Below are 19,844 nucleotides of genomic sequence, written 5' to 3' on the forward strand. Positions count from 1 at the left end.
TGACTATTAGGTATACACCATCACTATGAAGAATTCTTGCTACAGATGCTTAACCTAAATCCAATCAGGGGTTAGCAAACCATGGGACAAAGATGGCCCTCTGCCTGTTTTTGTGCAGCCCCTGAAGTAAGAATGGTTTTTACATTTTTAAATGGTTCTAAAAAATCAAAGAAAGAATAATATTGCGTGACATATGAAAATTACATTAAATCCCAATTTCAATGTCCTTGAATAAAGTTGTAACTGAAACACAGCCACGCTCCATTTGCGTACTGTGTATGGCTACTCGACGGTGCTTAGTACTTGCAACAGAGACTGTATGAGTTGCAGAGTCCAAAATATTTACTTTCTGCCACTTCACAGAGAAAGTTTGCCATCCTGTGGTCTCCACCTAACTTCCAGTTCCAAGCGATACCAGGTTTAGAGGAATACGGTAAACGACACTAGAGGGAACCTTCACACTCACCTATAATGTGGAACATTCTGAAAGACAACTGACTAGGTCATTTAAAACAGTTGTCTTTACAAAAAAAAAAAGGCAGGATGGGGTCACTGTTCTCTATTAAAGGAGACCAAAGAGACTTCATTGCCAAATGTAATGTATAAAATTTGGCTAGATAGTTTTGGGGAAAAAACCAGCTATCAGGGTGTGTATTAGTCAATGTGTTTTTCTCCCTCCCGAATAGGCTTTCGGCTCCACTAGGGCAGGGCTTCGGTCACCAGATCTACCCAGCACATAGATAGGGCCTGGCACCTAGTAGGTGCTTGATAGTCGTTGATTGAAAACAGGAGTGAAGAAAGGAATGAACTCTGCTTGGGGGAGAGGGATGACTCCCCAGAGGAGAGAGTATCTAGTGGGTTCTGAAGGAGAAATAGGAGATTGCCCACAGGTGAAAACTCTGATAGAGTCCCTCCCCCGACTTCCACCCCTCGAGGCTCTGGGATGATACTCCTTCTGGGGACCCAGACAGCAGAAATCTGACCAGCGGGTGCAGCCTCAGGCAGCAGAATTTCAGCTCAGGAGAAGGAAGAGCTACGTTCTCAGAGTAGCTCAGCAGCAGAATGGTTGGTCTCAGGAATCACCAGGGAGAGCAACAGAGGAGATCCTCATGGACTAGCCTCATGTATGGGCAGTGGATGGGCCCCCATGGTGATGCACACAAGTCCCACTGCCAACCCTTGGCCCAGAGGTCTCCCCAGCTGGCAGCCTCTCTCTCCTCTTTTCTTGCCCAGGCTCAGCCTTCTAGGCAGGTGGTATTTTCTCCCTTCCCTGACCCTCGAGCACTTCTTGTCGGCACAGCTGGAGGGCAATTGGCATGCTCTGTCTTTTATGAGCAGCAAGTTTTTACCTGGGTGAGAGGCAGGGCCTCTGACGGGCTGTGTGACCTTGAACAAGGGTCTGCCCACCTCTGGACCTCTGTTTCCTGATCTGTACAAGGACAGGGTGGGACAGGATGCCCTATGAGGCCTATTCAACCTCCAGATGTCTTGCTTGGAGTCTGGTCCTCTTGTCCTCTATGGGACTGGGGTCTCTTGGAGGACAGAGATGGCACTGGCTCAGGCCCCACTGCCAGGACCCCCAGGAACAGACCTGGCTCATGGAGGGCAGCAGGATGTGGTGCTGCTCTGACTTCTTCCTTGTCAAAGGTAGGATGGACCAAATTTAAGCCCCATAAGTTACTAGCTATGTTTTCTTAGACCGTGACTTAACAACTCTAAACTTTAATTTCCACATCAGTAAAACCAGAACTTAATACTTATCTCCCAGGATGAGGAGTAAAGGATATGATGCCTTTGAAAGTACCTCGTACATAGTAGGTGTACAAAAGGCTGTCAGGAGCCAGGGAGGGATGTCTGATCAGGAGTTTTAGAATCTCTCCCACCACCACTGTATACCCTAGTCCCTGCACGCACATAAGCTGATTGATGCAGGGAGAAATAATAAATACTTTATGTCTGTGTCTGATGCAGGCCTGGCACATAGTAGGCACTCAATAAATACTTGTTAAATGCAAGATTCATTCTCTAACTGCTAGTTCACTTGAGCCTTGAAGCAAACTGGTAAGGGGCAAGATAAGTATTATTATCTGTTTCAAAGGTAAAGCGACTGCAGCTCAGAGGGGAAAAGTGATTGGCCTAAAGTAACACAACAGAGCTGGCCTTGGAACCTAGCTCCTTCCTCTTGCTAACCCATAATTAATATCACCTTCCATGCAGCCACCTCGTGGTCAGGGACTTGCTAGGTTCTGGCTACACTCACCCTCACATAAGGGTGACCCAGTGGGTAGCACTTGGATAAGCACAAAAAAGGGCAGGTAGCCCCCCAAACCCTCCCAAGGGGCCCAGCTCCACTCCCTGGTGACCCAGAAGCCCTACTGGGTCACTGTGTTCCTTGAACAGAGGCAGCTTGGCCTTGGCCTAACTGCCCTTTTATCTTAGATCCATTGAGCCAAAGGACAGGTGTGTCAGAGCAGCACAAGGGGGAAACCGGCCTGGTGCTGGAGCTGACTGAGCCTGCGGGATTACTCTGGGCAGCTGACCCAGCCAGGGGGGTTCCTGACAAGTTGACCTGGCAGGTCAGTGGTGTGCTGTCCCACAGGGCCTGGGCGCCGCCAACCTTTGGGGACTACTATCATGTTTTGTTAGTGGGGCCCTTCACCTGGGTGGGGGCGGGGGGAAGATTTCTAGAAGGGGACTCTGTTTGGCTGGAGGACTGTGAGGAAGCTGGTGGGGTCCTCTCACAGCCTCCTCCCAGCAGGGGTGTTGATGCTGCCCTATGCTGATGTCCAGGAGCCATTTGAGGTCCAGGAGGATGTCTGAACCAGCAGGAGCCAGAGCAAGTACTACCTCTCAGCATGTTCTAGGCAGGCCTGGGGGTCCATCTTTGTGGACAGACAGAGCATTACAGAGGTTTTGGGCTATCAGAGTGAGACTGGAGTGTTACTGAAGGGGCTGGAGGATTTTCACTGGGGGTGGAGACTATAATGGGAGTGAGGACTAGAGTATTATAGGGAGGTGAGGAGTATTACGTGTGTTGGCATATTTCAGGGCGACTGGAGTATTGAACTTGGAGCACACATTTAAAGTTGAGCTGCAGGACTTCCCTGGCGGTCCAGTGGTTAAGACTCTGCACTTCCACTCCAGGGGGCACGGGTTCGATCCCTGGTTGGGGAAGTTCTGCATGCTGTGTGGTGCGGCCTAAATAAATAAATAAATAAATAAAATTAAAAAATAAAGTTGAGCTGCAGCTTAACAGTGGAGTGCTGTTTCAAAGCCGGGGCTGGAGTACTTCAGAGATGATTGGAATATTGTATAGTGGGGGGCTACAGAATTTCACTGAGGGCTGGGTTATTTCAGAAAGTGCTAGAATATTATGGGGAGTGAGGAAGATCTAGAGTATTTCAGAGAGAAGCTGGAATGTTATAGAGAAGGTTGAAGTCTTCTGGGGGAGGCTGGATTATTTCAGAGACAACAGGAGTACTTCAGAGAGGGCTGGAGTCTTTCATTGAGTGGGCTGGGATATTTCAGAGGTGAGTGAGAATAGTGGTGGAGATGGTGTATGGTCTTGGAGGCTGCCCAGAGAGCCCTGTTCAGCCCCGAGTCTGCAGTCCAAGGATTCTGGGGTCCCTGGAAGTCCCATGCTCTCTCCTGCCCCTCAAGGCAGGTCATCACTCTCCAGTTCAGCCATAAGCAGCCCTTCAGTATGGGCTACAAGGTGATGCTGGTGACCATGGCCTTGGGGGGGCCAATATCCGCTGTGGCCTCCAAGTCAGTGGCACCAAGGAGAAGCCAGTCCTGATGCGGCATCCCATCTGAGCTCTGGGGCTTCCAGATAAGGGTCAGGTTAACTTGGCCATCCCTCTAACTTTGGGCAGGACTCCTTTCCTTTCCTCAGCAACCCTTTCTCAAGAATGGGACTCCCAGTTGAAGTGGGGAGCATTGCTGGGCACAGACCCTTGCTTCCAAGGGTCTCTCTGCAGTCTACCTGCAGTCCCTCCTGCTTTATGGAGGGCTTGCTTATTTCCAGAGTATAGGAGCCCTGTTGGGGTGGAGGAGCTACTCTGCTTCACAGCCTGTGAGACCTGAGGCCCTTGGGGGCCAGGGCGCTCAGTGAGAGGGTGTCAGTAGGTGGTGGGCGGAAGAAAGTGGGCCAGTTTGGGTGGCTCAGGCCCTCAGGATACAATTCCTATTTGTTCCACCATGCATAGCGTTAGCGACGTACTGGGCTGTCACTTGGACAAGCAGCAGCTGGACTGTGCCAACTTCTCCAGCCGCCGTCCACACAATGTGTTCACCTTCCAGCAGGTAGTAGCCCAGCAGCTCACTCAACATAGGGCAGAGCGCCAGCCACGCCCCTGCCGGAGCACCAGCCCTTCTACCTCCTGTGCGCACACCCTAGCCACACACACACACTGCGCAATGAGGTGGCACAATGCTGTGGTTTCTGTGTCAGGCCTGTGGCCGGAATATCCCTTCTCCGACTGGGCTGCTCTCCGTCAGCCTGGAGACTATCCCCTAGACCCCAGCAGGCAGAGGCTCCCTGCGAATGGAGTGACCCTGGGAGTGAGGGGTGCTCCCAGCAGTCCCCCAGGCCTTTTCAATATGGGAGGAGGGAACACAAATATTGTGTCTAAGACAGCTAGGTCAGCTCGCAGGCCTGAAATCCCTACCAGAGCAGGGAAATAAGGAAGGGAGGAGGGAACACCCTTTACTGAGCACCTACTGTATGCCAGGCCCTGTTCTAGACATTCTACCTGCATTATCTCCCTGTGAAGTAGAGTCATTCTTCCTGTTAATAGGGATAGAGGCCAAAGAGTTCCAGAGACTTACCCAAGGTCACACAACTAGTGAATGAGTGAAAAAGCTGGGGTTTGGCCCAGGGTCTGCTTGAACTGATTGACACTGCCTTCTCTCCATAACCTTGACATTGGCCTCTAGACAAATCCTGACTACTCCATTTACTGACTGGGTGACCTTGAACAAGCTGCTCAAACTCCTTAAGCCTGTCTCCTCATCTGTAAAATGGCTATATTAATAAAATCTGTTATGTGATGAACTGAGATGATGTATGTGAGATGCCTGCTGTATTGGGTCACCGAGCACACTAAATGCACAGTAAGGTCAATCTCACTGTCCTTATTTTACAGATGGGGAAACTGAGGCCCAGGGAGGCTGAGTTACTTGTCCAAGAATATAGTGACTCAATGACAGTTGTCCCTTGGTATCTGTGGAGGATTGGTTCCAGGACCAATGAGAAAACTGGAGCACAGGGAGGCTAAATCACTTTTCCTAGATTACACAGCTTCTAAGTAGCTGTATTACTACTACAGCTTCGAGGGCTGCTATAAGAAATTATCACAAACTGGGCAGCTTAAAACAACAGAAATTTATTCTCTCACAGTTCTGGAGGCTAAAAGTCCAACATTGAGGTGTCAACAAGGCTCATTCCTTCTGGAGGCTATAGGGAGAATTTCCATGCCTCATTCCTAGTTTCAGGTGGTTGCCAGCAATCCTTGTCATTCCTTGACTTGTAGATGCATCACTCTAATCTCTGCCTCTGTCTTCATATGTGTGTGTCTGTCGCTGTGTCCAAATTTTCTTCTTCTTGTAAGGACACCAGTCATATTGGATGTAGGGTCCACCCTAATCAGGGATGACCTCATCTTACCTTGATTACATCTGCGAAGACCCTGTTTCCAAATAAGGTCACATTCACAGGTTCCAGGTGGACATTTGGTGGGACACTACTGAACCCAGTATGGTACCAGAATGTGCATTTGTACTCAGGCAGTCTGGCTTCTGAGCCTGTGCTCTTAATCACTGGTTGCCCTGCCCCTCAGTAGGAATTTGAATATCTAGTTGGCCCTTGAACGACACGGGTGGTTCCACTTATACAGGGATTTTTTCCAATAAATATAGTACCTGGATTTTCATTTTACAGATCTTTAATTGTGTGGGGAAAAGTTTGTGTTTGATTAGTGATCGCAATCTATGGAATCAAAAGAGTTAGAGTCTGAATCCTGATTCTCTCCAAACTGTTTCCGTTCCTGCCCTTGTGTGAGTCATTTATCAAGTCCTTTGTTTATGAGGCAGAGAGAGCAGCACATGGGTTTTTCCACTGTGCAGGGATTCAGAGCCCCTAACCCCTGCATTGTTCAAGGGTCAACTGTATATATAATTCTCCCCCCTTTTCCTACAAAAGGTGGGATATCATATATGCTGCTCTGCACCTTGTTTTTTAAACTTAATATCCCTTACAGATATCCTTTCCCCATCTGGACACACAGATCTCCCTTATTCTCTTTCTTAGTTGCATAGTATCCCATTTTACGGATAGACTGTGCTGTACCTAACCTAACACTTACTAATGGACAGTTGAGTTGTTTCCAGTCTTTTGCTATTGCAAACAGTGCTGCAGATAATAACTGTATCCATACATCATTTCTCACTTGTGCAAGTATATCCAAAGGATAAATTCCCAGATGTAGAATATCTGGACTCATTTGTAATTTTGATAGATTTTTGCCAAAATGCCCTTTTGGGGACCTGTGCCAATTTATATTTGCAGGTGTGAGAGTATGGTTTCCTTACAGAAATGCCCACAGAGTATACTATTAAATTTTTGGATTTTTTGCCAGACTGTTAAGAAATGGTATCCTAGTGTGGTTTTCCTGATTTTCATTTCTTTCGAGTGAGTTTGATCTTCTTTCCATATCTTTAAAAGCCATTTGTATTTACTTTTCTGCAAACTGTCAGTTCATATCTTATGCCTATTTCTACTAGATTGTTGACCCTTTTAATGGACTTCTGGGAATTCTTTATAAATTAGAGAGATGACCCTTTATCTGTGATCTGAGATGCAAATATTTTCCTTTAGTTTGCCATTCATCTTATGACTTGATTTATATGATTTTTCCATGCAACAGTTTTTGATTTTATATAGTTGACTTTATCAATCTCTTCTTTTTTGTTTATTTATGTATTTAGGTTTTCTTTTCTTTTCTTTTTTTTTTGGCTGCGTTGGGTCTTCGTTGCTGCGTGTGGGCTTTCTCTAGTTGCGGCGAGTGGGGCCTGCTCTTCATTGTGGTGCACAGGCTTCTCTTTGTGGTGGCTTCTCTTGTCACGGAGCATGGGCTCTAGGTGCGCGGGCTTCAGTAGTTGTGGCACATGGGCTCAGCAGCTGTGGCGCGTGGGCTCTAGATAGAGTGCAGGCTCAGTAGTTGTGGTGCTAGGGCTTAGTCGCTCCGCAGCATGTGGGATCTTCTCTGACCAGGGCTCAAACCCATGTTCCCTGAATTGGCAGGCAGATTCTTAACCACGGCGCCACCAGGGAAGTCCCTATCAATCTTTTCTAATGACTTCTCTTGAGTCATGGTTAGACTTTTCCCACTATGAGATTACAGATTCTCTCCCGTTTTCCTTTAGTGCTTTTATTTTAAATTTATTTATTTATTTATTTATTTATGCCAGCTAAGTGGCGCACAGGCTTAGTTGCTCTGCGACATGTGGGATCTTCCCGGACCAGGGCTCGAACCTGAACCCATGTCCCCTGCATTGGCAGGAGGATTCTTAACCACTGTGCCGCCAGGGAAGTCCCAGTGCTTTTATTTATTTTAATTTTTTTTAACATTTAAATCTTTGGAGCTTATCCTAATGCTCCATGTGAGGTAGAGATCTCATTTTTCCCCCAGTCGGCTACCTAGTTGTCCTAGAACTATTTACTAGAGAGTCCATTCTCCACTTTGAGATGACACCTTTATCAAATACTAAATTCTCCTGTACAGTTGGGTCTATTTCTGGACATTCTAGTCCAGCCCATTCCTTTGTCTCTTCCTGCATCCAAAGCAAGTTGTTTTAATTATTGAGGCTTTAAATATAATTATCTATAGTAGTATGGTTAATGTTGTCTTTTCTTTCTTCATAGTTTCCTGATATTCTTTTCTCTTTCCCCCCTTTTTTTTCTCCTGAGTGGTGGGGAACTGTAGGAGATTTCATGGGACTTATACTCCTGTAGGGGAACACACAATAAGCAAATAATTGCTTACCTGTCATTTGGTAGGGCCAAGAAAAAGATAATAAAGCAGATAAAAAGACAGAAGGCAAGTAGGAAGTAGTATTTAGATGGGCAGTGAGGGAAGCCCTTGGATGAGGTGGAGACATCTGAGTGAAGGGAGGGAGGCCACCTGGATACCTGGGGAAGACATTCCTAGCAGCACCAAGGGCAAATGCAAAGGCTTGAGGCAGAAGCATGCTTGGCATGTTGAAAAACAGCAAGGCAGCCCGTGCAGCCAGAATAGAGCTCTCAGAGGGGAGAGTGGGAGGCGATGAGGTAGCTCATGCAGGCCTTGCAGGTCACAGCAAGGACACTGGCTTTTCCTCCGGGCTAGGGAGCCATGGGAGGGGGTTGAGCATAAGAGTGACATGTTCTGACCTCCCTTTTATCAGGATGGCTCAAGCTGCAATGTGGAGAGCAGACTGCACCGCTGGGGGCAGAACAGGGGAAGGCAATAGGATTGGGGATGGGTGAATGAATTATAACGTGGTTTCCTTGTCAGTCTCTCCCTTTGCAAGGACCAGCACTGAGCTTATTCAGTGACACAGAGTAGGCATGGATAAACATTTGTGGGAGGAAGAAGGGAGAGAGGACAATAGGAGGAGGCAGGAGAGGCAGGGTCCCTTGGGGAATGTCTCTGCAAAGGCCACAGAGAGTAGAGGGAGCAGAGGTGATGAGAGCCAGCTCCTCAGCAGAGATGGAGGCCAAGCAAATAATTACCTGTCATTTGGTAGTGCCAAGAAAAAAATAATAAAGCAGATAAAAGGACAGAAGGCAAGTAGGAAGTAGTATTTAGATGGGTAGCAAGGGAAGGCCCTTGGATGAGGTGGAGACACCTGAGTGAAGGGAGGGAGGCCACCTGGATACCTGGGGAAGCTATGCCCCCTCCCACCTGGTGCCTGCCCAACCCAGGACCTGTGACCCCCATGTGCTGCCCAGACACAGCTGCTGAGGCCCCAGTGGGGGTGGGATCCAGCTGTGTGGAACAGGAGCCATGGGACCCTCAGGACCTTATGATACTTCTGGCAGGATGGGCCTGGTAGCAGGGCAGGTAGACAAGAGACACCAAGCTGAGGGGTAGAAGAAAGAGGTTGGGCTTTGAAGTTTGCCCTGGCTTGGCCACTACCTCACGTGTGACCTTAGGTAAAGAGCATCCATCCAGAAACCCCAGTTTGTGCATCTGTAAAATGGGAACAGCATCTCCTGCAGGGCTGGCATGGGGTCTGAAGGAGGCAATAGGAGTCCAGTGCTACTCCTTGTCCAGCTCTTTGGGGTCTGAGTTTGGGGTGGGGGGAAGAGGTGAAGCGTGTCCAGAGGTGTGAGGGGGGAGTGTGGGGCTGTGTTTCTGGGACTTTCCTCGCTGAGGTCAGCGGCCCGAAATAGCAGCGCTTCGGTGAGCGCGTCGAGGTTTGGTCACTGGCTCTCTGCCCCGCCCGCTGCGGGCAGCCGTCCAGCCACAGCGCGGGCCCCTTCCGCTGTCACATCTCCCTGCAGGATGGCGAGAACCTGGCCAAACGCTCGGCGCTACGTGAACGCGACCTCAGGGGACTCCGATGAGGTGAGGCTGGCGCGGCTGCGAACAGCCTCGCCGAGGTCCACCGGCACGCCTTGCTGCGTTCCCTCGCCTTGGGTCCCACTGCATCTACTCCGACAGCAGTGGCTGTGAGTGCAGCCGCTCGTGGCGCCCGCCAATCAGGGAGCAGAGGCTGACTCAGGGCACGCCTCTCGTGACGTCACTCATCCGGCCCCCGGAAGCCCCGCCCAGTGGCCTGGCCTGAGAAAGGCCTTGAAGGGCTGGTGGGTGGGGCCTCTAGAAGGATGAAAATAACCCCCTTGTGAATCGCGCACTTTATAGCTGACCTGAGAAATACAGGCAGGTGAATAGTTTTATAAGTTTTAAAATATATTTGTGCACTCAGTCACTCGTCCACCCATCCGTCTGTCCATCCAGCTGTCCACCTATCTGTCTATCCACTCAACGAAAGCTACTGGGCGCCTCTTGTGTGCCAGGCGCTGAGCTGGGTGCTGGCGGTAAATAACGATGAGTCCTGTGCTTGTGCTCAGAGAGCTCAAGTCTAGTGAGCAGGTCTGACAGTAACAAAATGCTTATACCAATCGTGCTGTTATTATAACCGTGATCAATTCTAGGAACATAAGGTACAGGCTGCTGGAACAATGGAGTGTTTAATTTAGACTGGGGGCTCAGGTCTCTGGAGAAGTTACATTCCAGCTGACTCCTGAAGCAACAAGAGTGTTCCAAGCAGAGGAAAGAGCTTGTGGACAGGCACTGAACTTGGCAGGCTCTTGGAGGGTTCTGGGAAGGGAAAAGAGGCCAGTATGGCTGGAAAAGAGTTGGCGGAGGGGAAGGAAGGTGAGATACGACTCTGGAGATTTGGGGGAGCAGGTTATTAAAGACCTTGAAGGCCAAAGTAAGGAAGTAGAATTTTTTTTTTTAAATAAATTTATTTATTTATTTATTTTATTTTTGGCTATGTTGGGTCCTCGTTGCTGCGCGCGGGCTTTCTTTTAGTTGCGGCGAGTGGGTGCTACTCTTCGTTGTGGTGCGTGGGTTTCTCGTTGCGATGGCTTCTCTTGTTGCGGAGCATGGGCTCTAGGCACGCGGACTTCAGTAGCTGTGGCTCGCAGACTCTAGAGCGCAGGCTCAGTAGTTGTGGCGCACGGGCTTAGTTGCTCCGCGGCATGTGGGATCATCCCGGGCCAGGGCTCGAACCCGTGTCCCGGCAGGCGGTTTCTTTACCACTGTGCCACCAGGAAAGCCCAGGAAGTAGAATTTTATGCTAAGTGTGATGGGCAGCCACCGTTGGTTTTGAGGGAGGTGGGGCGGATGTCACTTGATCTACTTTGTTTTCAGATCTTCCTGACTCTATGTGGAGAATAGACAAGCGTGAACACAGGGGGGCAAGAGTGGACACAGGGAGACCCATTAGAAGGACCTTGTAGTTGCCCTCCAGGCCTGAGGGTAGTGAGCTAGATGCTGAGAGGGGGGCCATGTGGGTGGAGACGCGTGAACAGACTAAAGAAATAATTAGAAAAGAGAATCTCCAGGCTGCCTGGTTGCTCAGTTGAATGGGGTTGGATGGGTGAGGCACAAGGAGATTAAAATTAAGTTCCTTGATTGGACAGTCACTTATAGAGTCCCCTCTGGGTGCCAGGCACTGTCCTAGTGAGGCTGACTGGGTTCGAATCCTGGCCTGTCACTTGTCAGCTGTTTACCTCGGGGAAGTGATTTGACCTCTCTCTGCCTTGATTTCTTTTCTGTAAAATGAGGATCCTAATAACACCTAAGAAGATTGTGGTAAAGGGACTTCCCTGGTGGTCCAGTGGGTAAGACTCTGCGCTCCCAATGCAGGGGGCCCGGGTTCAATCCCTAGTCGGGGAACTAAGTCCCACATGCATGCCGCAACTAAGAGTTCGCACGCCACAACGAAGATCCCGCGTGCTGCGACTAAGACCTGGCACAGCCTAAATATATAAATAAATATTTTTTTTAAAAAAAGAAGATTGTGGTAAGGGTTAAATGAGTTGATATATGTAAGACCTTGGATCTGGGTGTTTGGGACTGGGTTCTGAAGCTGAGTACTTGGACTTGAGTATTTGGGGTTGAGTGCTTGGGCCTGCTTCTTGAAGTAACCAAGCCCCATTTCTTTACTGGCCTTATACAGAAAATTGAAACAGGATGATATGCTAGCACAGTGGTTCCCACACTTGCCTGTCTGCACATTAGAATCACCCAGAGATTTTTTTTTTTAACTTCCAAAGCCCAAGGCTACACCCCAGACCAGTTAAATCACAATCTCTGTGGGTGAGACATAGGTATCTGTATGTTTTGAAGCCCCCAGGTAATTCCCAGCTGCAGATAAGTTTGGGAACCACTGTGGTAGAGAGAAACAAGGAGGCTGCTTTAAAGTAGTGGTCAGGGAGGGCTTCTCCGAGTAGGTGACATTTGAGCGGAGACCCCAGAGTGAAGAAGGAACTGTCATTGGAAGGTCAGGGGGAAGGCCTTTGTCTAGCCTCAGTTCCTGCATGCCTGGAGGTGCCTCTGGGCCTGCTTCTTTGAGTAACCAAGGCGCCATTTGTTTACTGGTCTTGTACAAATGAACTGCCCCTAACCTGACTCTCCTCTCTGTGGCTTCACAGCACATGGGAAAGGTGTGACCCTGCCTGTCTGCACTGTCTGCTTCATGGAGACCCCAGAGGGAAAGGAAATAGAAGGCTGCCCTGGGCCGCTTCATAGGGTCTTCCTAGGGCCTTCCTCTGCCCCTGAGCCAGGAAGCCCGTGCTCCCTAATCTTCTGCCCCTCCCTCATAGCCATCTGCTTAAAGGAAGTGGCTCTTCAGTTCTTCACAGGAAGCCACAGGCCTCCCCTGCCTCACCTCCCTCCGGCTACTGCTGACCCAGGCCCTCTGCTGGCCCAGGTCCCCTTCAAGTCTGGGTCCAGGGATGCCCTCTTCCTGGCATCACCATCTGCTGCCCAGACAAGAAATGTTTGTGTGGAGTGCTCCTCTCATTGCCTTTAAATCCCTGTGGCTCAGGTCTGGAAGCACAGGCTGGAAGGGAGATCTGATTGCAGAGGGTCCTGAATGCTGTGCTCAGGAGATCCCAGCATTGCAGGACTGAGGGCCTGGAAGGAGAGCAAGAGGCAGGCCCTGCAGAGATCCTGAGGGTTGACCACTCCTGTGAGCTTCAGGAGCTCCTGCTGCAGAGCAGGTGCAGGGCCTGAATCTTTTTGGTCTCTAACATCTGTGGGGGGCCTGGCCCCAGGGAGGGTTGTTGATCTTGGTGGAGCTGCTGGAGGATGATTCAGGCTGAGGATTCCAGGCTGGGACTGTATTGCCACCTGGTGGCCACATCCATGCATAGAGCAATGGAATTGTGGGAGGCTTGCCGGGAGAGAGAGTGAGTGGACTTTCAAGGGTCTGGGGGCCAGGGAAGCCCTTAAAGAATAAAAGAAATCTCTAGATAAAGGGATTTTTATCAAAAAGCAAGACACCTCTAACTTGAGCACTTTGGAAAGACATTCTAGGTCTAGAGGAGAGTCCAACACTTCCCTTCCTCTGTTTTATAGACTAGGACACTGAGGTCCAGAGAGAAATGATGATGTCAGGGGACCTCAACGCTGTTTTCCATCAAATAAGCCACACAGATGGGATCTATTTTGGGGCTTGTCTTAGGGTGTGGTCCCAGAGTGAGGAACTGCCCTGCTAGTTTCTAGCCACCCTCATTTGTGACCAAACAGGCATCTCTCAGCACCATCACCCACCTTAGTCACCAAAGTTGGCACCACAAGGTGGCTTTTGGTAGCTTCCAAAAATAAAATCTCAGAGGACTGGGACCTGACAGGACCCAGGGGATTCAGAAGTCTGTGCTTCAGGCTCAGCAGTTTTGGAGCAGGAAGCGCTCGGAGACTCTGATGTCCAACCCCCCTGGTTTTGAAAATGAGGAAGCTGGGACTCAGAGAGGGCAAGTAACCTGCCTGAGTGCCCCACCCTGGAGCTGGGCCAGGACTCAGCACTGTGTCTTTCTGAAGGCCATTGTCAAGGAGAAGTCCAAAGGTGATTAGCATCTCCTGACTTGTTGCGCTAGTGAATTCTGGTTTGTAGTCATCATTCTGTCTCATACTTTGTAGACAAGACGACCGTGGTCCGTGAAAGTTGACAAGGGCCAGGATGGGTAAAAGGAGATGGGGGCAAGGAGGTGGTGACAGGGAGGGAGAAAGGGGGTCATGGATGATTTGGGGGGGCTCCTAGTTTGTATGCTATGGGCTCCAAGTATGTAGGAACTGGGTCTCTTCCACTGCAGTGTCCTTAACACCTGGCACAGTGCCTGACACAGAGTGAGTGCCCAGTAAACCTCTGCAGAATGAAAGCAAAGATTTATCCTGGACAGGCCCAAAGGGATCCTGTGGTAGGCAGAGGATCTCCTTAAAGACGAGTCATTGCCAGTGTCACTCAGCTTGAGAATTGCTGAGGCCTCAGATCTAAAATCTGGGGGCAGAGCTGTCCATCTCTCTCTGGCCTTGACGCTGTTCAAGGCAATATGATGTCTAAGGAGGGTGTTTGCCCCTGGGGCAGGCTGCCCACCCTTAGGAGGAAGGAAGAACAGGGGCTGTGAGCCCCAGAAAGTAGACCCTGACTCCAAAGTTAGGTTATCTAATTCCTGGCTGTTATTTGGCTATTTCCTCTTTGCTTTATGCAAGTCCTTAATCATAATAATAACGGACATGTACTGAGTACTTACTATGTGCCAGCATCATGTTAAACTCTTTCTGTTCATTATTTCATCTAATCTCATAACAAAAACCCCACGAGGTAGATGCTATTATCATTCTCAGCTTACAGGGGAGGAAACTGAGGCACAGAGAAGTAAAGGAACTTGTGCCAGGGCATGCAGGTAGGAGATGGCAGGGCAGGTTTGAACCCAGGTCTGTGGGACTCCAGAGGGACATCCCTACCCACTCTGCTCCACTGCCTTATTGAAAACCCAGCCTCATCTGTGCTACAGAATATTGAATAAAAGGTTAGGGGCCTGTGTTTACTTGACCACAGTGTTAAAGGGGGTTGAGGTCCCCTCCCCGAGGCCTGCATGGCAGTGACAGCGGGTATTATCAAGGGCTCCCCAGGGAAAGAACAAGCGGTCCAGTCCCTCCTTCCCATGAAAGTTGGGAAAGGTAAAGGGACAGGTAGATGGGCGGAGACTAACCTCAGGTTCAATTCTACCCACATATATTGAGCACCTACTGTGTGCCAGGCACTGGGGAGGAGAGATGCATTAGATGCAGTGCCCGCCATGAAGGGGCTGAGGGATACCCGTTTCTGTCTCTGGGATATCAACTCTACAGACAAACTGGGGTGCAATTACCAGGCCTGGGAGAGTGTGATGCTTGAGACCCCATCCCCTCCTGGGCAGAAGTCCACTCCATCTGCCCCTCAGTGAATGGCCCGAACCAAGGCAGGACTCAGCTGAGGCCCAGTGGTGATTATCAGGGCAGGGGACTCAGCTCAGCTTCCGCTCTTGGACACAAGCTGTGGAGACAGTGTTGGAGGTGCAAATGGTGCCTCCGCCACCTGTGTCCCCTCTTCCACAAACACTGCTTCTCTGGGGGCCTGGGGCAAGCCAGCTGAGGCAAACCATTGCCACCTGCAGGGGTGGCGCTGGACCTGGGGATGGGAGCAAGCATGAAAGAGCCTCTTACCCACCTCCATACATTTGTAATCGAAGAAGAAATTCTGGATTAGAAGTGGGGCTGGGTGGGGGAGGCCTGAGGACAGCTGGCTTGGCCCTTTAGTGACCAGCTTTTGTAGTTCACACATGGCCACTTCCCAGGGGTGCAGATCTCTCTAGAAGGCTGGTCTGGCATCGAGGCTGGTGCACCCACTCAGACCAGAACCACAGCACGATTCTCTCTCTCTCCCCATTGGTGATAGAACCAGCCCTAGCTTTACTACCAAACAATTTCCAGAGCCTCTTTGCCCCCCGCCTGCCTAGGTCCTGGCACTCTGGTTCACTGAACAGGCCTCCCAAACCTCAGATCCTCCCAAGGGCTTGGCCTTCCCTTCCCCCTCAGAAGGCGTGTAGGCTCCAGATGAAAACTGCCTACCCTGTCCCCAGAGTTTTCTGAGGGAAGGGAAGCCTTGTTGACCCCCCAAAAGCTGCTGTTACACCGTTTCCCCAAGACAAATGTCTGGCCTTCTATCCTCCGCCTGAGGGAGACCACTCTAGCACTTCTTTGGAGAATGGAGATCTGGCTTCTCCATCTCTGCCCAATCAGGGAAGTAGTTGGAAACTTCTCTCACCGAAAACAGAAAGAATCTGCCTCCCCAGGGACCCTGAGAAATAGAGCCTGAGCATTCAGGCTGTGACAGGAGTAGCAGCTGTGCTGGGAAGGAGTCCCGGAGGAGGAGATGTCTGAGCTGGGTTATTAGCTTCAGAAGGACATTCTAGGCAGAGAGAACAGAATATGCCAAGGCTCAGAGGCAAAATCAGCTAGTTTTGCTCCAGGAGCTGTGATGGCCTTTGGGGGAAATGCGGGTAGGGCGTGTGGATGAGGCGGACCAGAGCCAGATCTTGTTGGGCTTCCCATAGCAAGCACGACTCACAGCAGGACACAGTGTTTTCTGAGAGACGTTTATTCTGGTTTTTTACCTAGGTCATTGCCAAGTGTGAAAGAGGAACCTCTGGACTACAGCTGGAAAAGGAGGACAAGGAGGAAGGAGGGGGTTCCAGGGAGCTGCTAGCTACTCTTCATCCGCTCTCTCCTTCCCTCTGCTTTCAATTTGCTTGTGGACAGTATAGCCCAGAAGGGCCCCAATCTTGGCCATGAGGGCACTGCCACCGCTAGCCCCTGTAAAGCAAATACAGTTGGTGAGAGAGATGGTTATCTTATAGCACAGGACTGTTTCTAGCCTTGCCCACACCCTTCACCTCTCACTGCTGGGGTACAGCCTGGTCTGTCTTCCTCTCTGCCCACTCTGAGAAGGGCTGTGTCCTTTTGGGCTGGTTCTTTGGGCTTTTGCCTTCCAGAACTGAGGGAAGATGGAGGGTTCAGAAAGGCAGAGGGGCAGTTTGTCAGGGGTGGTTTTTCTGTAGGATTTTGGACGCCTCAGAGGGGGAGAGGAAAAAAAAAAAAGAAAGAACGAAAGAAAGGGCTGGATGAAAGAGAGAGAGAGGTGAAAGCACGTTTTTTAGAAGCACCATTCTGTGCTCTGATCTATCCCCTTCATGATGTTCAAGAAATGCAAGACCAGGGTTAGTATGAGATTGAACTGGGTCGCTTCACCACATTTCTTTGCCACTCTGGTTCTCTGAGATTGAGGAGATTCATAAAATGTTAAATTGAGGATGTTTATCCTGGTTAACGCATGAGGAAACTGAGACTTGCGACTTGGCCAAAGCATTAGTGAAGGCTCTGGCCTTAGAGTCTGAAAGCCAGAAGGCAGACTGACTGGGTTTGAATCCTGGCCGTGGTGCTAACTATATGGGAGAATTTGAGTAAATTCCTTAATCCCTGGGTGCCTCAGTTTCCCCATTGAGTGGTAGGCATTAGAAGAAGCCCCACCTAGTAGAGTTGAGTTAGCCTGTGAAAAGGGCTCAGGACAGAAAAGAGGGCCACCTGGCCCGGCCCGCACTCACCCAGGCTCTGCAGCGTGGCCACCAGCCCCCCGGCGGGCACTCCGCCCCCGTTCGCCACGGCCGACCAGCTCATCAGCGAGGCAGCCACCGAGTTGGCGGCGATGCCTGTGCTCGAGAAGCCCAGTGCGGGCAGCGCCATGGCCATGAGCCCTGGAGGAAGAGGAAGCAGTGAGGGACGCCAGCCGCAGGGCCCGCCCCACCTTCCGGGGCTCCCCGCCCTCCAGACCCACCTCCTCCGACGGCCATGTAGGTCAGCGTGCCCCAGAACCCGGAGTCACCGTCCCCTGAGCGTCTTTTGTCTGGAAGGAGAGTGGACAATGCCCAGTGGGGAGCAGGGTCCCCTACTCTGTGCCTGATGCTCCGGACCACCCCCGGAGGTGGGGCCACCATCCTCCCATTTCGGAGAGCCTCAACGAAGGGAAGAGACTTTTCCCAGAGCGCTCTGCCTGGTACAGAACTGGCATGAACTCATTTCGGGAGAATGGAAGAATTGACAGAGCAGGGATTCGAAGCTGGGTCTCTAGACAGGGACCCCGCACTGTCCATTGGAATAGCTTCTCTCGTTCAGAGGCACGCCTGGGTCTCGAAACCAGGGATCCTGAAACTCTCCGCTTCTTTATCGCAGAGTCCTGAGGTGCCCCAGGATCCTTACCTGTCTCCTCGCAGCCGCAGGTGTAGAGCAGCAAGTAGCACAAGACGAGCGATACCGCCTTCTGCCGCATGGTGGCACAGCGCAAGGCTTTGTCGCCGTACTTGGGATGGGGGAGAGGGAAGAGGTGGTCCCCAGAGCCCTATTGGAGCCACTCCCGCTCTGTTGTATTCCCTTTCGATTCGAGGATGAGTCCACAAAAAGCAGCGAGATGCTCTGGACTGAGCCCAGGACCCCTCTAAGGAGCCGCAGGCTTTCCGTTTCCTCACGGCACCAGCGGCGCTGATGTTCCTGCCACACCGGTGGTTATGAGAATTACAGGATGGAATCCTCTCTGGTACCGTGCCTGGCATGCACTGCGCACTCAACGGAAGTCAGCTAGTATCATTACTGTGGTTTGTGTTTCTGGCTTTGTCTTAAGCAGGATACCTGGGACTTCTTTGAGCCTGTTTCCTTATCCCTAAGGTGGGCCTATTAATAAAGCCTATTTCAGAGGGTGGCTGTGAGTTTTGCAACTGTTCACCACTATATCCCTAGCATTTAGAACAGTGTCTGTCACACAGAATTTTCTAAACGATGGTTGTTGATAGATTTATTCTCCCAATGCATTGAATATTTACAGGCCCCAAACACTGGCTTCACATCAACTTCCTTTCTCACAAAGAAAGCAGAGAGGGGTAAAGGAGCTTGCCCAGGGTCACACAAGAAACTGTGCAGCCTAGACACACACTCAAGACTGCAGAATCCAAAACCTATGCTCTTTCCATTACACAGCAAAATAGAAACACACTTCCCTTCCCCCACCACAACTCACCTCTAATGTGAACTTTGTCTGCTCAATGCATTTCCCTTGAATTGAAAACGAACAAAAAACCCAAACAACTTCCTCTGTACTGAGCACTTACTCAGCGCTTTATGGCACAAGGTTATTTATACCCATAGCAACCGCATGAAGTAGGTACCATTGTTCTAAACCACACGTTATAGATAAGGAAACTGAAGCTCAGAAAAGTAATAATCCCAAGCCTGCTAAACTAGGGAGTAGCAGTCAGGATTTAAAGCCACAATTGACTAATGCCCAAACCCACACTTTGAATATCTACTTCAGATCACTTCATCTATCCTCAAAGATAAACACACTGTCACATTAGATTCTGCAATAAAGGGGTTTCCGAAATCGTCCAGTCCTTTGGGCAAGTAAAGTAGCTTGATTCTAATTTTACAGATGAGGAACTAAAGCCCAAGGAGGTGAAGTGACAGAGTTAAGGCCAAAGACTGCTGACATGGCATCTATAAGCTAAGTCTCATGACTCTTGGGGTTTTGCAACCCAACCCCCTAAAAGCCCACCAACACATCCCCTCAGACCACTCTGAGTCCAGGGCACTCGGGTGTAGACTCCCTGAGGAATGGGCATCCTGGCTCTCATGGCATGAGCCTCACAGGCAGGCAGCCTGGCAGAGGTTGGCAGCTTGACACCCACATCTCATAGCTTCTGGGTTTACCTTGGAGGAGAGCAGAGAAGGAATCTTCCTGCCTGCAGGCTGCTGATAGACGGGAACTGCAGTGAGGTAACAGCTCTCAGGCTGGTTTTTTCATAGTCCTTTCAGATTGCCCACAGGTGGCCAATCCCTGTCAGAGTTTCCAGTTTCGGTTTCTCGAGCTCTGCAGCATCTTTTCTCCTCCCCTCCAGCTCTGCTCAGCGACAACCTCTCTGCTGAGCTGCGTACTGGCCAAAAAGTGTAATTCAAGTCAGAGACTTTCCGAATAGCTAAGAGTATTCAAAGCAGGTCAAACTAGAGTGAGATCCACAGCCCTGCTGGGCTTAGTGAAGCCCGATCACCAGCTCCTCCTGGGGCAGAAGGTCTTTCACAGTTTAATTCAATTAATAATAATGCCTACCACTTATTGAGCACTTGCAGCATACAAGGGCCAGGAAAGAGATCCAATCCCACAAACGTCTTGTGAAGTACTAGAACTGTTTATAATCCTAT

General features: G+C 50.2%; 1 protein-coding gene across 3 annotated transcripts; it reads right to left on the reverse strand.

Moving 5' to 3' along the window:
- Window positions 1-16,200: 16,200 nt before the first annotated feature.
- Window positions 16,201-19,454, reverse strand: IFI6 (interferon alpha inducible protein 6). 3 transcript variants are annotated; one of them, XM_007170496.2, is made up of 5 exons: window positions 19,356-19,454; window positions 17,856-17,955; window positions 17,434-17,502; window positions 17,204-17,353; window positions 16,201-16,415 (listed from the first exon to the last, which is right to left on the reverse strand). In XM_007170496.2, exons 2-5 carry the CDS (start codon window positions 17,923-17,925, stop codon window positions 16,309-16,311), a joined length of 396 nt encoding a protein of 131 aa, XP_007170558.2. In that variant the 5' UTR covers window positions 17,926-17,955; window positions 19,356-19,454; the 3' UTR covers window positions 16,201-16,308. The 3 variants fall into 3 exon arrangements, with proteins under 3 accessions (XP_007170558.2, XP_007170557.2, XP_007170560.2); XM_007170495.2 differs by having other exon boundaries at window positions 17,856-18,143; window positions 19,356-19,441; XM_007170498.2 differs by lacking the exon at window positions 17,434-17,502 and having other exon boundaries at window positions 17,856-18,143; window positions 19,356-19,441.
- Window positions 19,455-19,844: the final 390 nt, after the last annotated feature.

This window comes from Balaenoptera acutorostrata, chromosome 1 (genome assembly GCF_949987535.1).
Source record: "Balaenoptera acutorostrata chromosome 1, mBalAcu1.1, whole genome shotgun sequence".
NCBI classification, from domain to species: Eukaryota; Metazoa; Chordata; class Mammalia; order Artiodactyla; family Balaenopteridae; genus Balaenoptera; species Balaenoptera acutorostrata.